Here is a 23,508-nt window from a genome sequence, read left to right as displayed (position 1 = left end):
AGTCACCAGCACCAGGGTTTTCAAAGTTTTGCATTACTGCAGTTTATGATTGAGACCAAGTTGTCTTCTCTCCAGTCTAGCTGGAGCTGGATATTTTGGTTGGACTGAGGTTGAATTTCCTCATTAGAGAGTAACACTTTGTTGTGACAGTTATTTTGGCTGATCAAGTTCTAAGTTATTTATTTCAAAACCAATGTAAAAACTTCCTTGGATTCAGAATTTTATTTTGGATGGAGGTGAGTCAGGAAGGAAGGAAGGGATCCTGGTGACTGGGAAGAACCCTGATTATGGAGTCTTGCCCTGCAGCATTGGAAAAAGGACATCAAAAACTGGCAGCTTACCCGCTCAACACACCAAGAACCAGATTTAGAACGAAAAAGGATCCAAAGATGACCAGACTGACAAAATACACCCATGGTAACTCATAGCCCATAGCGTCCTGCATCTGGAAAGACGAAGGAAAGTTAGAAGACAGAAAGAGAAAGCAGAACTGATTAGGCAAAGGAACAGATGGAAAGGTTTGTAAACAGAGCCTCTGGTTATTTACACATAAATGTACCAAATGTTTCTTCTTTATGATGTCTTCACTTCTCTTTCTTCTCCTTTGATTCTTCTGTTCTCTACCTTTTCCCACATAGGTATGACCTACTGTGGTCCCCTTTATAGAATCAGTTTTTGCCAACACACACCACACATTGTGATCTCAGATAAGAAGTAATTTCTCATTCTAAGAAGAGTGAGAACTGTGGTACCTCAGATAGTAGTAAGTGGTAACTGTTGGCAAATGCTGACTTTTAATGGCAACTTCCTGGTTATTCTCACACTGTTTACCATAGTCATGGCAGTCTCTGTGTCCTTTAGGCCATGTCTATACTACAGCAGCACACCTATGGCTCTGTAGCTGTGCTGCTGTAGCACTGAGGCTCAGATGCTTCACACATCAATGGAAAGGGTTTTCCATCAATGTACCTAATCCATCTCTCCAAGAGGCAGTAGCTAGGTTGATGGAAGAATTCTTCCATTGACCTAGCTGCATCTCCATTGGGGGTTAGGGTGACACAACTGCAGTGCTCAGAGTGTGAAATTTTTCACAGACCTACCTACATCATTCAGGGCTATCTAATTTTTAAGTGTAGACCAGGCCTGAGAAGAAAGCCCTGCCACTGCCCACCATTTTCTGATGCTGTAAAGTGCTTTCTAAACTTTTCTTACAAAACTTCCTTCTGTCTATAGTGGCCATCCATGCAACCCAGAGATTCCCGCACATGTCAGTCGGAGACCCTGCAACCGAATGGCATGAGTGCAGTTCCAGCTTTGACATGAATGCAGGTGGTTGCAAATAGAGCAGGCTGTTTCAAGCACAATGTCATCTGAGCACAGAACCTGCAGTATATGGAGAGCAGCCTGCATATCAATTCAGGTACATACAAATACTATATTCAAGGGCTCACCCTTATCTTAAAAGTTTTGTTAGAAATTCATATTTTGGGATGTTCAAGTGAAGATATCTCATAGTTGGATGCATTAATCTAGCCTTACCATTTCATAAACACTTATCTCCAAGGCAGAGATGGCACCATCAAAGAAATAGACTGTAGGCAAAATTTCCAAAAGCACCAAAGTGTTTTAGCTGGGAGCCTAAGTCCCACTGACCATGCTTTTGAAAATTTTATGCTGTATAGTATAGAAACTGCTCCTCTTATGGCAACTTAAGCATTTGTTTCTTTCAGGTCATAAAATTCTTCAGTACACAGGCATTCACACATTACCAACTTAGAAAAGATGACTAAGCCACATAACTACTCAGGAAAAGAATTCAAATCTTCAATAGGCAGAGGTAGGAAAGTAATACTTGTTAAGTGAATTCTTTGTAGAAAAAAAGTACCTCATCCATATCCCTCTCATTGTACAGTCTTTAAAGTCCCAAATTCATAACTTTCCAACTGTAATCTGATGACTTTCTTTGGCAATAGTCCACAGTCAATGGGGCAATCTATGTCTCTATGCAGGGATCCCTAAACTGCAGCATAACAGGAAAGAACTCATTAAAAATGAACTCAAAGTCTGTCTCAGTGAAACTATCTCATTGGCCTCTTCCCAAGAGGATTTATAGGTTTTGTACCTGGAAAAGAGCTCTTGAACTCTCCTTCTCCCTTCACAAGTGCAGGGCTTCCTCTTCCTACCTTCTCTACATTTTCTCTTGAATACATGTGTAGAATTGTTCCGTTATTACATTAGTTTATAAATAATTGAAATAATGTCTTACTACGTAAATATATCTTTCATCCCAAAGGGTCGGAAGGATTATGCAATAAGAACAAATTATATAGGCTTCACTTCTCCCCCCACTGAAATGCAGTCACTTCTGCAGTGAAACACAGCAGCTATTTCAAGAGCACAGGAGCACACAGGCATTCAGGACAGGAAGAATAAGATAGCCATTTGAAACCACAGAGGGAAATTTGGGCGGAATGTTATTGCCCAACCTGGAATTAAGCCAGGACATCCGAGTTAACACCCCTACTCTTATGAAGAATGGCATGGGATTTTTAATTACTATAAATCAGTTTTGGAACAATGCCATAAAAATTTACCAGCTTAGGCACAAAAATGACTTGACATCCCTTAATCATGGTCGATGATAATGAAAAAAAATAATAGTACGTTACTTACCCATCAAAAAAAATTTACTCAGCCTAAAACAGTGGATGAGTAGAATTTTGCAACGCTGATTTAAGTGTACGCTAACAGCTATGGGCCAGATTCACAGGTGCATTCTTGGCCTTTGTATTATTTTGGCATGGAGGAGATGTCAGCTCCAACCCCATCCTGGTGTAGGGAATGGAATGGCATGGCCAGAGCATGTTGTACTCAAGACATTCCTAACTAGTGTATGTTCCTTTGGTACTGTTGACCATGGGAGTCAGCACAGAATGACCCTGAGAATCAGGGAGCTGCACATTGGCACTGCAGAACGTCTGCAATTCTGATACTAAGTGATCAGGACCTCAATTTTTCATCTCCTTTACAATGTACAGTCTTATGTATAATGAAAAGGCTGAGTGAAAGCAGCATTAATTTTATAATAATTCATTGGGTGTACAGAAATCACTGGTATTTGGTAAGGAGCTGATCATTATTTACTATGTCTCTTCCTGGGCTCTATCATAGAGCATCTTGCTAAATTATGAGCACCCTCAATTCTCATTGGCTTCAAGTGGAGGGGAAAGTTTTCCAAACACTGTAGGATTGGGCTGTAAGCGACAGGCAAAAGAAGAAAGAGGTGTTCAGTGACAATACGATACAATTTCTGTATTGCAGAAGTTTGCTAAGACTTGGTGCAATTGTTTAAAATGCTAAAAAGACAGGTACACCTTGCATCCTTTACCTGCCCATGAAGAATGTCTTTCGGGTTTGGGAGAAGGAAGAAGGGATAGGGTAGTGATTATGGACTGTTTGACAGACGGTGGAAAGAAAAATACAAACACTTGCCCAAAACAACAATGTACTATCGTGCAGGAAGGCCTTATATCCTCAGCTAAGACTGCATGTCACCACGTATCTGGGAATTCTTCCTGTAAAGTGGACCTGTCCTGAAAGTCTGGGATAGACTGTTATCAGCTGAACAATGTTACTGTACTTGTATCAAAAAGCACCTTGAATCTGTGCTTGGTCCAAAATCTTTCTTGGCTAATTTTCAAAGCTTGGTGAATATGCAGACATTCATCACAAATATACCCCTTGACAGCGCTTGGAGGCTGTCACTGAAGAACTTACTGGACTGGTACAGTTGGCTTTTGCTAATAATACTGTTGAAGTGGAGAAGGTCACAGCAGGACTTGAAAGAGATTTACTGTCTATATGCCATTAAGTTTGGAGATTGAGACTCTGGATGTTTTACGTAGCTGCTGTCCAGTGAGAATAGGCAGAGGCAATGCTAAAGGTTACTTCTCCCGTTTCTGTTTTACAGCTGTCTGGGCCTTCTGGTTGCAGGGTAAATTTTCCCTTATCTTTCTCCAGGTGAACATTTGTTATCAACCAGGAGCCTTAACAGGAAAGGTGGATCATCTACTAACTTTACAGTTCTGCAATGGGACTATTATACTATGTAGGCTGAGTGATTATGCTGTCTGATAGAGGGCACAGGGATTGCAAGCTGGTGTCAGTGAAAGATTGCATGTGATAGTACTTCCACCTGACCTCATAACTAACAGCAGGTGGGACCCTACATATGATAGTTTGCAGAAATCATTTCCCATCTCAAAATGCCTACCCTTTCTCAGCTGTCACATCCTCAGATGCATATATTTTACTACTCTCAGGGATCATAAGGTTAGTACATTATTGTACATTAGCTCTGATGTATCGTTGGTTAAAAAAGAAAGAGATGGTCTTATGGGTAAGGCACAGAATTGGGGTAAGGAAATGTAGAATCTATTCCCAGCTCTGCTGCACTCTCACTAGGTGACCTTGGGAAAGTCACTTCATCTCACCATCGTTTTCCAGTAAGCAAAACAGGCTACTAACATAACTCAAAGAGGTACTAAGAGATTAAATGAATGTTTGTAAAGGGCTATGGCAGTGCAAAGCACTATTGCTATTAGTGAGACTCTGTGGGAAGTTATACATGGGTTATCTTTTTGCAAAATCTAGAGAACAGCTGGATACTTTGGGAATAATTTTGACTACTCTGCATATCAGTCAACATATTATGCAAGTATTACAGAATTCCACACAACCCCGTATTCCAGATTGACGTTTCTTGCATAATTATCTTTCTGAGGTGAGGTAAGTCTCACATTCTACTGGGTGCAACTCAAGTCCCTTGTTCTAAACAAACGTCGGGTCATTCTTCCCCCCAGGAGTGAAATAAACAACACTGTTTATATTGGCGATATCGTTCAATATGGCGCAGAAGAGATGATATGAATTTCGAAATCATTTTATTGACAATTCTGGGTTGTTGGTAGTTGAGGAGCCTATTCACACTGTCATGATTTCTGTTGCAGAGGTCAGACAGCTATTCTGCCAGCGTGGAACTGTTTTACACAGAGTAGTACAATAACAGTTCCTTTCTTACAGTGCAGCCTTCTTTGTTTGCTGTCATGGGAATAACATCTCAGCCTTCAACTTCAGTTCAAGACTTTGATCCCAGTGATGCAGATAATGCCTGTGAGCAGCAGCAACAGCTGGGACTTTTAATTCTAGAGTTTGCTAAACTACAACCACAACTGGCATTTTCAGCCAAAGCCAAGAGCTGAAAAGACATGGAGATGAATCTACCATCTGGCTGGTGGAGGTGGTTTGGTGGTTCTTCCAGAACAGAGTTGAGGCATATTGGTGGGGTGGAGCATGACATTTTGCACTCCTGGCATCCTTTACCTGCTTAGAGGATTTCTGTTTTCAGGGTTGCTAATCTGGCACATTTTACAAGCATTAAATTCATATAGTGACGTCCCTTGTCAGGTGCAATGGGATTATGGCAGAATGGCTATTATTCACCACCATACTGGAACGGGTAATTCTCCACCAGTAAGGCAGAAGGCACATCAAATTTCCCCAGCTAGGTAACAAGTAACAACACCAGATATATACAGAATGTCTTTCATCCAGTCAGTGGCTGAGGTGGACAAACTAAATATACATGAATCACTTCATCCATCAGTGAAATGCAACTGCCTCTGGAAAGGAAGGAAATAAAGCAGCAGCTCTTAAACTGAAACAATTCAAGAAAGCAAAGAACACTGTATCCAGTGAAAAACAGAGGAGAGATCTAGGTTGTCAGAATGTAACTTAACTAGGACACCAGGGCTAACTTCCTATCTCCTGCAAAAAAATGCTAACTGATTTTGAATAGCTGTGGAATATTGTGATTGTGTTTTTTAAAATATAAGTCAAGTGCTTCAAGTACTTCATAATAAGATGGTACAGCCTTTTGCAGACTAACATTAATCAAGAACAATGGACTGCTCAGTGAAATAAAGGGCAGTAAATGTAGAAATCAAAAGAAAAAAATGCTACTTTATGCAGCATATAGGCAACTGTGGAATTCATTGCCTCAGGAAGTGGTCAAGCCAAATTCTAGGGCTATGACCAACAACACAATCTGTAGCTGCAAGTACGCTACGCTTGGAATGATAAGGGAAAATAAAATACCATTTTTCCTGAAGTGACCTATTTGTTGGGGGTTTAGCAAGAATCCCCATCCCTAGGGACAGCATTGTATAACTGGTCGGGTGCATTACAGTAGGGGGCAGGAGAAAATTTAACTTCCTGTGACATGAGCTCCCTGCCAGAGGCCCTGATTCAGGAAAACATCCCTATCTCTAGGAAAGGTGCTTAAACACATTCTTAACTTTAAGCATGTGTTACAATGCTTTCCTCAACTGCGATCAGAGATAGGAGAGCAGATTAAATGAACTAATGGTCTGATCTGATACATCCAAACTTTTGTTCCCATAGTGAATGACTGGCCATTTTGCAGCCATTGTTTGGTAATTTTGGGGTCTTCGGCATTAAAGGGCCACAGATTTATTAATTTGAGGTAATAATTTTATCAATTATAGATTATCAAGGCCACCTGCTGACTCGAGATGGTAGACTACTGAAAATAAGAAGACATTTTGGATGTTTGGATTTAAAAATGAATTTTCTTTGGCCATGCCCATACTCCCACTTCTCTTCTCTTTCTATGAATATTTGAGTGATTGCATTTTATTCACAAGTATACTCATGGAAATATAATTTTAAGATTGCATGCTCGAGACTCAGCATTGGAAATGCTATATGTGAGATGAGACATTTCTTTGAACTGGGGACAAGGTTCCCCAGACCCCTTACAAGAGTCCTGGCACAGAAGCAATTCAGTGAACTAGAAAATAATCTAACTTTGTCTTAGCTGTGAAAAGTGATGCTGACAACGTGATGAGAAAAACTAAATCTCAACTGCACCAAGCCAGTAAATCTTACAGTACCCTATATTTCCCAGGGAAGGTCCGTGTGGCCAAGAAAGAAAAGGTTTATCATTTTCAAGAATTCCTACTTATCTGTTCTCTCTCCTTTTACCTCAGCTTTTCCCTGAGATATTTAAAGCTCCAATGGCTTTGTCAAACCCTCTTCCTGACTACAACAGTTAAGCTCACCCAATCAGGGAATTAAAACAATATCTTGTGATTGCTGTGACCAATCAAATATAACCAACACACTTTGAATTTCAAATGTTTGAGTATTGGATACTTGCAGTGCATTATTCGTGATAGATCCACAAAGTAAAACCACCAGCACTTTGAAAAATATTCATTGGGGGGCCAGATTTTGACACACTAGATAATATTTCACAAGTAATCCCATCACATCAGGGGGCTAGCTGAGGAGTAAGGTATTGTATCACAATCCAGCCCTGAGACAATTCAAATAAAAACTAAACTGAGGTGGTCATGATCTTTATGCGAACATTCTGCAAACAGAAAAAAAGCTAAATTTTTGAGGAAATGATTCCCAGCAAATAAGTCACTCAGCGCGAGTGTTGATTATGCTGTTTTAGGGACTTCTTGGCTTCAAAGAGTTTGTGGATTTTGCCTGGAAAGCTCTTGCTAACAATCAAGGTAAGCAAAAGGCTTGCTATGACAGGAAAGTTTGACTTTTCCCTTCCTCTCTAAGATTTTTTGTTCTTAGAAGTCTAGTTACATCTGACAGTAAACCAGCTCCTTGGTGGTTAGATTCCTGTACAGTTCTTTGTTGACTTGGACTGTGATTATGTAAGTTATTATATGAATAATCCAGTGTCTAAATTTATAAGTTTACTGGTTAAATGCTGGTGACTGATTTTGAATACCATCTCTCTCACTGACCCTTAAACAGTACTATTCAGAGTGTAACCTTTTTTTGTAGATGTCCTGATAAATGTATTAACTATGCACCTTACAATATATCCCAAACCACATTGCTCTTAATGTGTGCTGGTTTCTTCTTCACAAAAGTATAGATAGTGAGAAACAATCCCCAGGCAGGTCATTATTGGAAAAAGTGAATGGGACATAGAACTTAAATCCACTACATTTCTTTCCCTGGCTCCATAAGTGTCTTTTTCAATCTATAGGACAAAATCCGAGGCTGGTTGTATATCAGTAGAAACACCCAATTCCTTAGCCTGCTAATGTCTTTGGAACACCTAAATGGTGCATTTCTGGTGTGCTTGTGTCCAAAGTGGTGAAGAATGTACACAAAAGGGGGCAGGGGGAGGTTGCGTGTAGATGAAACTTCCATGGTGGATCTCCACCAGACCTGCAAAGAGATGTGACCAGTTGGTCTGGGCATTACACACATGGCCCAAAAGTCATATAGGAGGGGAACAAAGGACTACCTCTGCTACTTCCCACCATACCCGTCAAGAGCTAGATTTGGCTTACTGACATGGTTGCCCCAAGGACCAGGATAAGGATTTCATGCTTCAGCTCCCACAAAGATTCACTATATAAAATCCCATTAGGTGGTTTTCTCACTTGGTTCCTTATCCAACAAAGCACTTGCATATGTGCATAACTTTAAGTACATGATTAATCCCATTGAAGTCAATGGCCAATGAACTGAAGTCAAAGGGACTATTCACATGCTTAACGTTACATGTGTACTTAAGTGCATTTCTTGATTGAGGCTTTGTTCAGGATTGAGGGTCATACATTATGGGGAGGTTATTTTCTGCCAATTCCCTGGAAAGAAGTCAAGAATGAGACGGATGAACCAAAAATCACTGTTATGTAACAGAGTATTAGACATTTTGGTCCAGACAAGTGACATTTCAGTGCACCAAGAGAAGAATTTATCAAACTGAAATACACTTTCAGCATTCCAGAGTCTATAAGCTAGGTAATAAGGCAGGGAAACTGCAGGTTTCACAGCTGAATCAAGGCAAAGGCAGGGAAAAAAGCAACAGAAGAAATAAGACTTATTTTTACAGATCCTAAAATGACTGGATGAAATTGCCACTGAATACCTTAAAATACAGTAATAAATTGACTCTTTTGCTTCTTTTCTCAATAGGACATCTTTCTAAAAATAAAACTTCCTTCCTGATTGTCTTAAAGGAATCAAGACAATGTTTCAACCTTACTACTTTTTAAAAACAATTTTGTACTCAGCAACACTAGTAGAATTGCTGATGTGGAGAAGGAGGACTGGAGAGCTTAGTCCAAGACCTCACTCTGAGCCACTGACACTCAAAGGGAGAGAGCACTCGACTAGCTGCTGCTGCTAAAAGTGATTATTTTCTTTGCTCCTTAAATTCACTTTATTTCAAAGTATCAAGGTTAGGACAAGCAATCTTAAGCAATGCTCTCTTGCCTCCTTGGATCCATCTAGTACTTACTTATATGGCCCCCACTACCTCTTTATCTGAGTATATGGATTCAGACATTTTACAAGTAATCTTACATAAAAAAACATAAAACAGATACCTAGATCCTTTCTTAAAATATCTTCTAGGAAGGAAGAGCATGGGGAAGGAGAACAGGGAAGAAGAGCAGGGGCAGGGAGAAGCGAAAATAGGGAGTGGTATGCTCTGGCTATCTCCATATTGTGTGTGGTAACTGGGGGACCATAGCTTGCTGGTGTAAATTAGAGCAGCCATCAGGATTTTCTAACTTAGGGTACGTCTATACTTACCTCCGGGTTCGGCGGTAAGCAATCGATCTTCTGGGATCGATTTATCGCGTCTTGTCTAGACGCGATAAATCGATCCCGGAAGTGCTCGCCATTGACACCGGTACTCCTGCTCCGCGAGAGGAGTACGCGGAGTCGACGGGGGAGCCTGCCTGCCGTGTGTGGACCCGCGGTAAGTACCTTGTAGTTCGAACTAAGATACTTCGACTTCAGCTACATTATTCACGTAGCTGAAGTTGCGTATCTTAGTTCGAACTGGGGGGTTAGTGTGGACCAGCCCTTAGAATTAGTCAAGTATATCTATTTACACTAGCACTTAGCCACATTTTCATCATTGGTTACATCCTCTGAGGATATATCTGGTTTTCCAGTTGAGTGAAGCTGTGCAAAGTCCAAAACACATATTAACAAACAACACCTTTTGACTATCTAGCCCTAAATTACTGATATTCTACCCTGTCACAGAGGCCTTCAGCTGTGCTTTTTAGTCCTCAGTGTCTAAACACTGGACTCTATGACATTGCTTTACTCTTTGGTCAGTTTCTGTTTTCATTTTCCATGTGTGTTTGCTTCAGCTGAACATTCTGTTCTTAGGTCAGCTGCTCAGTAAAAGCCCACATTATTGTGAGAATTATAAGGTCTTTGTATGTGTCATTTTGGAAACTTCTGACAAATGCAGGAAGAGAATTAAAATGTGTATTTAAAGGCCAGAAGGTCAAAATATCTGTCATACATGCTGAGTCAACTGAACTGGTTTTCACTGCAATACACTCATGTTGAAAATGCCTGCAGATCATATATTTTTATGGCATGTTAGTTTGCTTTGCAGCAGGCTGAGATGGGGGAGAATACTGGCCCTTTACAAGGCTCAGGTGTGTTTAGTTCCTGTTTTAATGAAACCCATAATTTTGAAAGAGGTTCAGGAATGTAACAGTACAACATACACTGATGTTAATAGATGTTGGCAGATAAATCCCCATGCCCCCTTTTCAAAATAGAAGCATAAACATTTAGGAACTCTACTGACCAGAGAGAACAGACACACACACATAAAGTTAGAAGATTAAATGATACCAATAATGCTACACTCAGACCTGGGTTACCATGGGGCACAGACTATTTGAGAAGCATAGGGTGCTTTGTTTGGCTCAGAGAACCAAAGCATTTTCATTTTAATTGATCAATATATTAGTGGGAAATTTCTGTAGTTCAGTGCAGAGAGAGAGGAGAAACAATCAAAGCTGTCACAAATACATCACCACAGCATAGTGCACTCCTACTGAAAATATTAGTTACACTGCTAATATTCCGTACACTTAGGGCAGCCAAGTTCTGGATTACAACGAGACTTCCATCACTCATACAGGTCACATATGATCACCTCTCCAGCTCATCCAGGGCTAATAAATTACAGAAAAAATATATTATATTTTATTTTATTTTAATCTTTTAATTTATGTCAGTCCAGTGTAGCATACAGTAATTGGCTGCCTGGTTTACAATCTATCAGGCCAAGTCCTCCACAGAAATTTAAGGAAGAATTATTTGTGATATGATGGTAGATGTTATTTTATTATTGTCCACAGGTAGTTAAAAAAATTATCAATGACCAAGTTTTGTTTTCTGTATTGTTTTTGAAATAGTCAGTAAAAAGATTATTTAGATACACCCCGGGTGTGCTCTTTGAAGTTTGGGTGTTCTAAAACCACATGGCTGAGATTAGCCAGTGGGTGAATTAATCCTGGTACTATAGGTCTGCAAAGAACTTTTTGTGACAGCCGGGGTGTTAGCCCCATTGCCCAGGCCAAATTTCAGTTCAGCTCAAATCTTGCCTGTAGTTTCAACTGGATACGTAATTGTTCATGTTCTCTCCTAAAAACCCTGTTATGCCATGTGGCAAGCACAGATGGTTCATGGAATTCTGCCCCAGAAGTGGTTGCATTTCAGGGGTGGGTCCCTGTACACAGAAGGTTGATTCAGATTTCACTTGCACTGGTGTAAATCTGGAGTAACTTCATTAAAGTCAGTGGAGTTACTTTGTATTTAAATCAGTGAGAGATCAGAATCAGGCCCGAAATTTGCAAAATATGTTGGGAACCTTTGGGACAATGCAAGTTCTATAAATGAGACAAGCCAATGAAACAAATTAATAGAAGTGCAACAATCAGCTGAATTTAGTAATTCGATTACAATGCAAGGGGTGAATTAAGTGACCCAGAGGAGGTCCCTTCCAAATCAAATAATCCATAACATACAGTGGGGCCATTAAGCCACCTGTTAAATCTGTTGAGCCTGATCTCTTTTGGTAAGGTATACTTTTAAAACAGAAAACAGTGAATACAGAAAGCTTGAAATGATTCCAGTGCAGTTTACAACTATGTGCACTTACTGTCTAATAAATATAAAATACTTCTTGGACTGTCATTGATCCTTTCTTGAAAATAAGTGTGTTTTGGGCCTGATTTTCAAAAATGCATCTGCAAATGCAGTACCCAATTTAGTGACACAAATGGACTGTCACAGATGCACCTAAATGGCCATTTGCAAGTAAAAATACCTGCTTGTGGTAGTTACTCACAGGAATTAGGCAAGTAATTCTGCACACATTTTTACACACACAATAACACAGATGCATTTTTGAAAAGCAGTGTCCCAGTGTCTCATGTACAAACAATCTTCCCAACCATACAGTTTACAAAAGATTAGCTGGATTGTCCAAAGATGAAATTTTGATTTTCATGTCTTACAAAATAAAAGTGACCCATGTTCTACAGGGTACTTGGACAGTTGCATAATGGGGATGCAATAAATTCATCTGAACTAATCTCTTAAAAGATTCTAATGTTGCCCTGGATCACCTGCTCTCTGCTAAGGGATTGACTGTGACATATAGTCACAGCCCCATGTAGGGGAAGGTGAGCAGGTACTCTACTGAAGTGAGAGCTCCAGAAGATGTGCCTGGAGCAAGCAGAATGGCTCTGGGAGCCCCAATAAATACAGAGGTAGTGTGGCTGTTATGCCACCCTTGAAGCATTCCTCTACTCCTGGTCAGTTCTGCTAGCTGCTCTGGAGGGCTGACAGGGCTATAACCATCTCCCCATCTTTTACCTCTGGAGAGGCTAACACCAGCAGTAGCAGTAGTCTGCCTTATCACTGCACTCCCTAACTATTTTGCTTGGCTCTTGAGCAGCGGGTATAGCTGGAGGACGGACTCTATACAATCTCCTTCCTTTGTCCACCTGCACAAGGGCTAGGTATAATCTGGTGCTAACTGCATTTTCAGAAATGGGGTGTGTGTGTGTGTGTGTGTATGTGTGCGCGCATGTGGAGTGGGGCAAGCATCACCCTGATACAATGCACAACATTTGTAAAAGCACACCAATCCAGATCTTCAGCACTTGCATCTTTTCCAGTCTTGCCTATAACATTCTGCCAATGCACTTCAGCCCTGACCTGTACTTCTGTGGCACTAATTGATGCTAATTGCTTCCAAGGGTGCTCAGAGGGAGCTAAGGGAAAGACCTGAGGACTTCAGGGTGGGCAGATAATCTAAAATGGTGGGAAAGGTTGATTCTTCTGGGGACACATGGCGATGTTGGGCCCAAACAGGAAATCTCATTCACTGAGCCAAGTAGCACTTTCTGGTGGATTTCTTCCTGCTATTTTTAGGATGGCTTGAACTGCTACCGAACATGTCTGCTCTAGATTTGACGTCCACCCAAATACCAGGCCGTGAGGTGGAGAGCCTGTGGAGTGGGATGTCTGATCTCGCCCCTGTCCTGTGTCAAGAGTTTTGGGAAATATTGGAGGCTGATGCGAGGACAGGGCTGACAGGTGGAGAAGGTTGGGGAACTAACACTGTCTCGGCCATCTGGGAGCAATGAGGATGATCTCTGCCTTGTCCTTCTGAATCAGTAAGAAAGGAATTGGGAGGAAAAGGTGTATGCTAAGGGCCTCTCCCATTAGATTAAGAGGGCATTCCCTTTGTAGTCCTGACCCTGTGTGCCTCTGGAGCAGTATGTCTTGCATTTCCTGTTTTCTGGTGACACAAATAGGTCCCAAGATAGGAATCCTCATTGCCTGAATATAGTCTTTACTACAGAATCATGTAGATCCCATTTGTTGTTGATCGAAAGGTGTCTGCTGGGGCTGCCCACTAATCTACTGTGTATTCCTGGGAGGTGTACTGCTGGTAGGATGATTTGGGGACAAATACAGCAATTCCACAGATTGACCACCAGGCATAAGGGGTATGTGTGTGGATCTTTCTTCCCCTTGCTTGTTGATGTAGAACACTGTTGTCATGTTGCCTGACATCCACCCAAATACCAGGCCAGGAGGTGGAGAGCCTCTGGATTGGGATGTCTGATCTTGTCCCTGCCCTGTGTCAAGAGGTCTGGGTAAGATTGGAGGCTGGGGCTGACAGCCCCATAATAACCTGAATATGCTGGGATTATCTGAATGGTCAGAATTGCTTGCAGTCCTCATGGGCACCTCTCAACTCCAGGAGATTTATGTGCATCCTGGACTCTCGGAAATTCCATCTTCCTTGTGCTGTGTGTTTGTCCAGATGGGTGCCCTATCCTAGGAGGGAGTCATCTGTAATCAATATCTTCTGGAGTGGGGGAAGAATGAAGGGAACTCCTGCTCCCTGCTCTACCACCAAACAAAAGAGTCTCTCACTCTGAGAGGGGAGTGTGACTAGCTTGTTCATAGCATGTCTACTTCAGATGTATACCATCCAAAGCCAGGCTTGCGAACAGTGAAGCTGAAGTCTCGTGAAGCGTATCAGGTACGTACAGGACACCAAGTGACCTAGGAGGATAAGATAAACACCAACTGATGGCTGAGGGCTCTATCTCAGTTCATTGATTAAACCTGTGCAGAGGTAGGTAAGCTCTGGTTCTAGCCAAGTCCAGAGTTGCGCCGATAAATTCCATGGTCCCCGATTAAACTAAAAGGGACTTTTGTGTGCTCATGAAGATTCCCTGTGACACTAGGAGATTCAAAGGAGATGTGGTTGATGTCAGTACTTCCCAATGATATCTCTCAGTCAATAGCCATTTTGGTAAGGAAAGACTATCAAGCCATGGTGTCAGAAGTGTGCTGCCACTACAGAAAGCACCTTCGTAAACACTCTGGATGTTGTTGCTCATCCAAAGGGGAACACCTTATACTGATAATAATTTGGATCTATAGTGAACGGTTGTGGCAATGGGCTTCAGTTTAGAAGGCTGTCTATGATACTTTCTCTTTGATGCTGGTGCATACATACCCAGGAAGTGAAGGGTTGCCCTGGAGTCCTTCAGTGACCATAAAGACAAATCAGTCTTTTCACTAAATAAGTTATTACCATTGAAGGGCAAATCCTTTACAGTTGATTGAACTTCTCTGGGGAATCCTGAGGAGTACAGCCAGGATTCACAACACATAACAATAGCTGTTGCCATTGACCGAGGCTGTTTCAGCTGCATCAACTGCAGCTTGTAGAGATGTTCTAGCCCCCAATCTGACCACCCTCAATAAGGGCCTGAAATTGTGTTCTGTCCTCTGGAGGGAGCTTGTCTCTGAATTCTGAAATTTTTGAATAGTTGGCACAAATCATACTTCGATAGTAAAGCCTGGAAATTGGCTAATCAGAATTGCAGGCTACTGGATGTCAATATCGTTTTTTTTTGTTTTTTGTTTTTACAAGGAAGTCCATATGTTTGGCCTCTTTATCCGAGGGAGTGGACTTTGGGTGCTGTTGTCTACTCCTTTCAGTGGACACCTGAACCATTGAAGTGTTTGGGGGAGGATGAATAAATAAAATCCCTGCTCCCCTGGCTAAGACACAGTGTCTGCTTTCTGCTCTCTTAGGAGCAGATGCCTGTGTTGCTGGAGTATGCCACATGATCTTGGCAGGCTCTAGGATGGCCTCATTAATGGGGAGCACCATTCTACTAGCTTCTGAACTCTGTAACATGTCCAGAAATCTGTGAGGTCCTCAATTTCTTCCAGAGTAATCTGGAGCTCATTCACAACTCTCCTCACCAAACCTTGAAACTGTTTACGGTCATCTGGAGGACACAGCAAGTCTGGGGCAACCACTTCATCGGGCGATTCTGATAATACTCCTGTTGGGACTGATGGTACTGCTGTATCTGGTTCTGCCTCCTCCTCTTCTATGGCCTCCTGAGGGATCTCAGGCTGATCTCTGGGGGTGGGAGAAAGAGATGGCATGATTCTTAATGAGACCGTACTGATTCTGGATATTACACGTATGGGTCCCACAGTTCCAAGTAAGGTCAGTGAGAGGGATCCAACATAGGTGAGGAGGTTCCCAAGGCAAGGGGACCAGCAGTTCTGGGTGAGGGGATGCCCCAGCTTATGAGGTTGTGGCAGGGTCCAGGAAATTCTGGAACCTCTATCTGGGTTTTCATCTCTTGTGGAGATGAGGTTGGTCCTTCCTTCATGCCAGATTCCCCCAAAGAGGAAATGTGGGCAACCGTGGTGCCCTCGGTACTGTCAGTGTAGGGATGCCACAATTAATAGATGTAATAGAGGATCAACATCTCTCATATTGTTTGTGGACCGATGGTGTTAGAATCTCCCTGGTAAGGATCAGGTCCAATAAAAGGAATGATTCTGGGTCCGGAAAGATGAAGATATCCTCCAGAGTGGCGTATCTGTTTGTCATCATTGGGGGTGAAGAGTCTTCCTCCTGTGCACTTCTGAGCTGGTGTAGAAATCTCTTGGAAGCCTGTGTTTTCTTATGTGCCCGTGTCAGTACTTGCAGTGCATGTGGCTCTTGGGACCCTTTGTTGGTACCTGTGGTTGTCATGGCCTTGGCTTATGTCTTTCTTTGCTCAGTGCTGACGATTCCCTCCTGTTGATGGTGCTGATGTGGAGGCACTCTCACTCTTTGGAGTCTGTGGGTTGGTACTGTGACCCATATAGCCTCTAGAGCCTGCTGGGACCAGGTGCAAAGAATCACCCGACATAGAAGGTGTTGGGGAAGCAGCTATCTTCTTAAAGATGTTTCTGAAAGTGGATTTCTCTTTAGGCTTTTGAGAAGGCTTTGCATGGTGAGGTGAGTAAGAGGAGTCCTTAGCTCTACCTTTGCTCGCCCCTGTATCTGAGGTAGTGTTGCTGGGTGGCACACTCCTTGATACCTCTGCCCAATGTACAAGGGGGTCTATCAATCCTAGATCGGACTGGAAACTCATAGCATGCTCCATGAGATGTTTCCTAAATCTGAAGAGCCAGACACACCCTCTCAGCCTACTCAACAGGATCTATAAGCTCCTGGCTTCTCCTTCATGATTCTTTTCCTGATGACCTACTCTGCTGTTATTGTTTATTCCATGCTTACAGTGTTTCTGGTGCTGTATAAAGAGACATTAAAAAGATTTGGGGCTGGTGGAGGATAATCAGCCAAACATGAACTCCTAGTGTGATGCTGTGGCCAAAAGGGCTAATGTGATCCCTGGATGCATAAAAGGGGACTCTTGAGTAGGAGTAAAGAGGTTATTTTACCTCCATATTTGGCACTGGTGCAATCACTGTTGGAATACTGTATCCAGTTCTGGTGGCCACAGTTCAAGAAGGATACTGAAAAAATGGAGAGTGTTCAGAGAAGAGCCACACGAATGATTAAAGGATTAGAAAACATGCCTTGTAGTGATCAACTTAAAGAGCTCCATCTCTTTAGTTTAACAAAGAGAAGGTTAAGGGGTGACTTGATTACAATCTGTAAGTACCTTCATGGGGGAAAAATATTTAATAATGGGCTCTTCAATCTAGCAGACAAAGGCATAACATGATCCAATGGCTGGAGGTTGAAGCTAGACAAATTCAGACTGGAAATAAAGTATACATTATTAATGGTGGAAGTAATTAACCATTGGAACAATTTACCAAGGGTTGTGGTCATTCTCCATCACTGATCATTTTTAAATCAAGATCAGATGTTTGTTAAAAGATACGCTCTAGGAATTATTTTGTGGAAGTTCTAGGGCCTGTGTTATACAGGAGGTCAGACTAGATGGTCACTTCTGGTCATGGAATCTATGAATCCCTGCATTTGCTGGGTTCTGCTGGGGAAGGAGTGGAAGATCCTATACTTAGTGGAGAGATGAGATTATACAGTATAGGCACCTCTGATGGTTGTTGCTGACCAGGAGGGATTGGAGGGCAGGAGATGCAGTTCTTGAAGTCTGGAATGCTGGACATAATATGAGTCCTGTATTGGGAGGGGGGATCCCCAAAATCTAACTAAGTAACTAATACTTAACTAACAAAATTTTATTTTACAATATTTAGAGATTCAAAGGCAGAACAGCGGCTCCATGGACATTAGAGGTTCTGTCTCAGACCATGTGGTAGTAGAAAGGAACTGGAGAGGTGGATGGCCTGCACCCCCTTATGCCCTCAGTCTGAAACGTGAGAAGAAGAGCACAGGTGTGGACCAATGGACAGTACTAGCAAAATCTTTTATTCTGAGGACCCTGGTGCATATGCATACCCACAGTGGAATACACATAGGGACCAGCACTCGAAGAAGAACCTTGCTATTCCATTTCTGTGCCCTGATTCTTGTCTCATTTACACCAGTGTAACTGAAAGGAAATTCAGGCTGTTGGACTCTCAACTCCGCTCTGCCAAGACCAGGTCTCAATCCAGACAAATGTCACACTTTACTATTCCCATCCTCCCTATTACAGATTGCTGACTATGCCAAGATGTTTGCGTGCAGTGGTGATTTTGCCATCTGCATATAGGCCTCTAGTGACCTCCAAAATTATTTTGACTTGTGTGACTTAATCAAGATTTGAATCCAGGTCTCCAGAGGCAAAAGACCTAATGCATTAACCTGCTGAGTCACCTTGCTCCTAAATGAGTGTGTGTTAAAAACATGTAAAGATCTCTGGAAAAAAAATGCCCATAAGGCCCAAAGAGTATTTACCCTGGGGGCTGATAGTTCTTTCATTACAGACACCACAGCACTTCCATCGCTCTCTGCTGCTTAAAAACCTTTTCATCTTTTAAAGGCTTTGGAAATTCACTCTTCAAAGATAAAGTGCTGATTTCAAGCACGAAAATATTCCTCAGGATACCAGGCCTCCAAACCTACAGATTTTATTTCATTTCACAATCCAGGGCTTTCCCTTCCTGCCTTTATTTATTTTGTGTTTACATTTACATGGCTGATCATCCAGAAAGGGATTTGCTGCCCATTTCACTGTACTGCTGTTTTTTATCCTCTTCTATTTGTCTCAGAGCTTTTTCTACACAGGCTGACACAAGATACTACCATAGGTATATCAAAACAGCGCTGATTGTGGCATGCACACAAATATCCAAGTACATGCTGTTCATTGATTTCCATAGTCGATTAAACCCTTAAAAATAAAGATAATGAGAAGCAGTAATATAAGCTGTAGATAAACACTCACTTCACTAAATGGAGGCATGACAGTCAACTTTTCTAATTTACATCTGATCAATATATCCCAGTTTCCTTTCAGAGCTAATTTTCAAGCCAGGATATTCCCAGCAAATGAATTGACTTCAGCCTTTCCATTTTAGACAATGAAGCCATATTCACATTTCATAAACACCGATCACCTTCTATTGACGAAATTATTCTCACAGTTCACAAATATAACATAAAATATCTAGACTTGTACTGACGAAAGCAAACTCACACCTCATAATATACAGGAACTACACATTTCACTGATTATCATACTAACTCCTCATTAACATAATACAACTGCTAGACTTTTACTGAGGAAACCATAATCAGAGCTCTTGAATGAAATGCAACTGCTACAACATTTCCAACAAAGCCACAATTAAACTTGTGATTGCAACCTCTAAAGACAAGGCTGAATCTTCTGCTATGCCTGTGTGCACTATTAGCAACAAAAGGTATTAAAATACCCATCTGAAAGGAAAATCTCTGCAGTAAATGAAAGTCTGATTTCTATTATGGCCCTAATAGAAGAATATTTCACGTTATGAGTAACAGAACAATAGCTCTCAAAAGTTAACATCACCAGGATGTTGTTGTTTCATAATAACTTCTCACTCTGTTGGGTCTTGAACTCCAATGGCACCTCATTCCCTTTCTCATTTCTAGTCTCCTCCTGTCTTTATTTCAAGCCTGTCGGTGGTTCCCCATTACCAGTGGTTCAGTCACCCCAAAGTGTGCAGCTTTCTGCCACTCACTCATAAGAGATTACTGAGGATTTAATCCTCAAATTCTCCTGCAGGCACAACTCCCACTGAAATCAATGAACTTTGCCTCTATGAGAAATGCAGGAGCCAATCCTAAGGGACCAACTCTGTCTTCAGTGGACGAGTGAAGTTCCAATTGAACTCAATGAGATTGTCATACATGTAACTGAGACCAGAATTGGGCTCTAAGTCTTGAAAGCAACTCATGAAAACAAAATTAGACTGGAAACAAATCAAATAATCATATAAGCTATTTCTAGGGCTTCAATTTCTGGGCACATCTGACAAACAATGTCTCTACCTCATAGTCATCATTATACTGTAACTTCCCTGGGTCTGGCGGGTGGAACAAAGACATTTCCAAAAGTGACCATGACTTCGAGGGCCTCAATTTTTGAATGCTCAACTTGACTCGCCTTAACAGGGCCTGATTTTTCAAAAAATATTGAGTATCTGTCTTCTGGAAATCTGGCAAATCTAAGAGGTCTCAAGTTGGGAACCCACAAATTGTTGCACCCAAAATCTCTTGTAACTTTTGAAATATTTGTCCCAACAGGTAAGCTCTCAATTTTCCAGCTTTGCGAAGAAGATGAGGGACAGGAAAGTCTCTGTGGTAGAGAAAGCCATCATTAGGAGAGAGTCTGAGGAAGAGTGAAGGAAGAAAGAGGGGTAGAGGGCAAGAGAAAAACAGGGCTATTAAAGAAATCCTTCACAAGCAGGAGCATTGGGCAGAGGCACTCCATTAGCACCAACCCATAAATATCCAAGAAAGAAGCTTATCCTAAACAGAGAGCCTTTCTACATATACAGGAGGGGTGCCCAAAGTGAGGCTTGAGGGTCACATGAAACCTGCAGTCTTAGAGTGCACCCTCTTTGTATGGAGGCCAAGTTTTTGCTGTGGGAGTAAAACAACAAGCCATTCCTATTAATTGCTCAAGGAAGACAGAAGTAGAAGCAACTGTTATGGTTGCATATGTATTTGTTTGTGAAAAACAGATTTATGGCATGGGCCATAAATTTTAAGCTTGGCCATTAGTCTTCTGGCAAGTCAATGTTGTGGCCCCTCAGTACCACAACATGTGGACACCCCACTGTACGGCATTGTTACAGCAGATGAAAGTGGAATAACCTTTGTGATCAGTGAGACCGTTTGCTTGTGCTCTCAAGTTTATTTTTATTTTTTTGTTATTTTTCACCACCGTGCCAAATCCTGCTAACATGATCATAACCCCCCCCCCAATAAAAATCCAGCACTTTTTGGAAAAAATAAATGCTGTGGAAACAGAGAGAGGTATATTCTGAAAATCAGATCATTCCCTTGTGCGGCAAGCCTTACTAATTCAAGCCTGAGTGCTGTAAGAATAAAGGGTTAGAAAGCACAACGCAGCTGGTGAAAATTGGGGGTTGCAGTTCTGCATTTAACATTTTCCACTTTATGGCAATATCACTGTACTCCTCACCACATCTTCCTCATCGGGCTTCACCAGGCTGTGGAGGGATGAGAAAAGCTCACAAAGCATGTCAAGGCTGTCAGCAAAGTAAATTATATCTATTGCTTGGTTTCTTTCCCAATTTGATTTCCTGACAGGAGTTTCCAGGGTGACTGTGAACTCTGGTTTCAAGCTCGTTTACTGAATCATCTCAGAAGTATGATTTCATAGATTCATAGGCATTGACGCTGGAAGGGGCCTGTCAAGACAGCACATCTAACCTGCTGCATCTAGCGCATGATACCCTGTGTTATTCCCTGGGATGGGTCATCTACCCACATTTGAACATTTCCACTGATTCAAACTCATTGTGCTGTCTTGGTGGCTATTCCATTGAATTACTGCTCTGAGAGCGTTTTCTCATTCTGTGTAGGGATTGGGCCAACCTATGAAGTTTGGTCCTCTTAAATTTGAGGGGGTTGAAATCCTGCATTCCATTTCAGGTCTCTCAGACAGATGGGCTGAAACCCTGGATCTGATCTTGCCTAAAGTCCAGGAGGGTTCAGATCGAGTGTTCTAGCTCATGTCCATCTCTAATTATATCCAAGTTAAACCTGCCCTTCTTTACTTTACAACTATTACTTTATAGTCAGAGCCTCAGTGCAAACTGCCCTTGCAAGTACTGGAATGTCATGTTTTCAGAGATTTTGGCCAAGAATTCAGAAGCGTTGCATGAATTATGTGAAACAAAACAAATCCCTCCTCACTGAGGTAGCCTGAATGGCTCTTTTTAAAAGTGGTCATTCTGCTTGATCCTAGAATTCACGCTGCAAGGACCAGACTGCACGCAGATCATCCCAGGGCCTGATTCTCCATTACTCTGCACCATAAGTAGTCATTTGCACCACTGCAAAGTGGGTGCAATCATTCTGATTTGGTAGCATTTCACACTGCACTCACTTTGCACTAGTGGAAATGACACCTCAAGGTGCAGCATAATGGAGAACCGGGTTTCCAGAATTAAGAGTATGTCTCTACTGCAGAGACCATGTCAGTATAGCCCCATAGTTTAGACACAGCCTACAGTGACAGAAGGGGGTTATCTTTCAGTGTAGGAATACCTGATTGAAGATAGGAAGCCCTCCTCCATTGACCTAGCTATGCCTACACTGGGGGTTTTGTTGGCATAGCTACGTTGGTCAGGGACGTGGTTTTTTTCACACCGGCAGGGCCGGCTCTAGGCACCAGCAAAACAAGCTGGTGCTTGGGGCGGCACATTTTTAGGGGCGGCATGGCCGGCGCCAAAATGCTGCCCTAAAAATGTGCCCCGGCCGCCCTAGCTAACCTCCGCTGCTGCTGCTGCTGCCGCTCGCGCGTCGCTACTCGCCCTCCCTCCCAGGCTCTCACAGCTTGAGTCTCCTCCTCCCTCCCAGGCTCTCAAACTTGGGAGGGAGGGGGAGATCCCGAGCGGCCGCGGCGCGCTAAACAGCCGTTTCGCGCGCCGCTGCTCCCCCTCCCTCCCAGGCTTGAGAGTCTGGGAGGGAGGGGGAGAAGTGGCGCCCGCGCCGCGGCCACTCGGAGTCTCCCCCTCCCTCCCAGGCTCTCAAACCTGGGAGGGAGGGGGAGATCCCGAGCGGCCGCGGCGCGCAAAACAGCCGTTTCGCGCGCCGCTGCTCCCCCTCCCTCCCAGGCTTGAGAGACTGGGAGGGAGGGGGAGAAGCGGCGCCCGCGCCGCGGCCACTCGGAGTCTCCCCCTCCCTCCCAGGCTCTCAAACCTGGGAGGGAGGGGGAGATCCCGAGCGGCCGCTTGAGAGCCTGGGGGGAGGAGGCAGGGCTGGGGATTTGGGGAAGGGGCAGAGTTGAGGCGGGGCCGGGGGTGGGGTAATTAAAAAACGTGGGGGGCGGCCAAAATTGTTTTTGCTTTGGGCGGCAAAAATCCTAGAGCCGGCCCTGCACACCGGTGGCCGACGTTGATGTAACTTTTCAGTGCAAACCAGGCCTAAAGCTGCACACGGCAGTCTACATGCAGTGTGTCCCATAGCTCAAGCTGCAAGGGGCAGACTGCATACAAAGTTTAACACCCATTCTAGATATTAGCCTTACTCTATAGCATATTAACTGATAAGTGACACCTCCCCTAAAGGAGAGCAACAAAACTGCTAAAAATAATTAAAATTAAGCCCTGTTAAGAGAACTG

General features: G+C 42.7%; 1 protein-coding gene across 2 annotated transcripts in view; it reads right to left on the bottom strand.

The window, feature by feature from the left end:
- Positions 1-23,508, bottom strand: part of CACNA1C (calcium voltage-gated channel subunit alpha1 C) — a 607,732-nt gene that overhangs the window by 186,563 nt on the left and 397,661 nt on the right. For both annotated transcript variants that reach the window (XM_065403340.1, XM_065403334.1), the window contains exon 7: positions 342-445. In XM_065403340.1, the coding sequence (XP_065259412.1) occupies positions 342-445 (104 nt within the window). The remainder of the gene's footprint in view (positions 1-341; positions 446-23,508) is intronic.

This window comes from Emys orbicularis, chromosome 1 (genome assembly GCF_028017835.1).
Source record: "Emys orbicularis isolate rEmyOrb1 chromosome 1, rEmyOrb1.hap1, whole genome shotgun sequence".
Lineage (NCBI taxonomy): Eukaryota > Metazoa > Chordata > Testudines > Emydidae > Emys > Emys orbicularis.
Note: the sequence above shows the minus strand (reverse complement) of the source record. Positions and strands in the feature narration are given on the sequence as shown.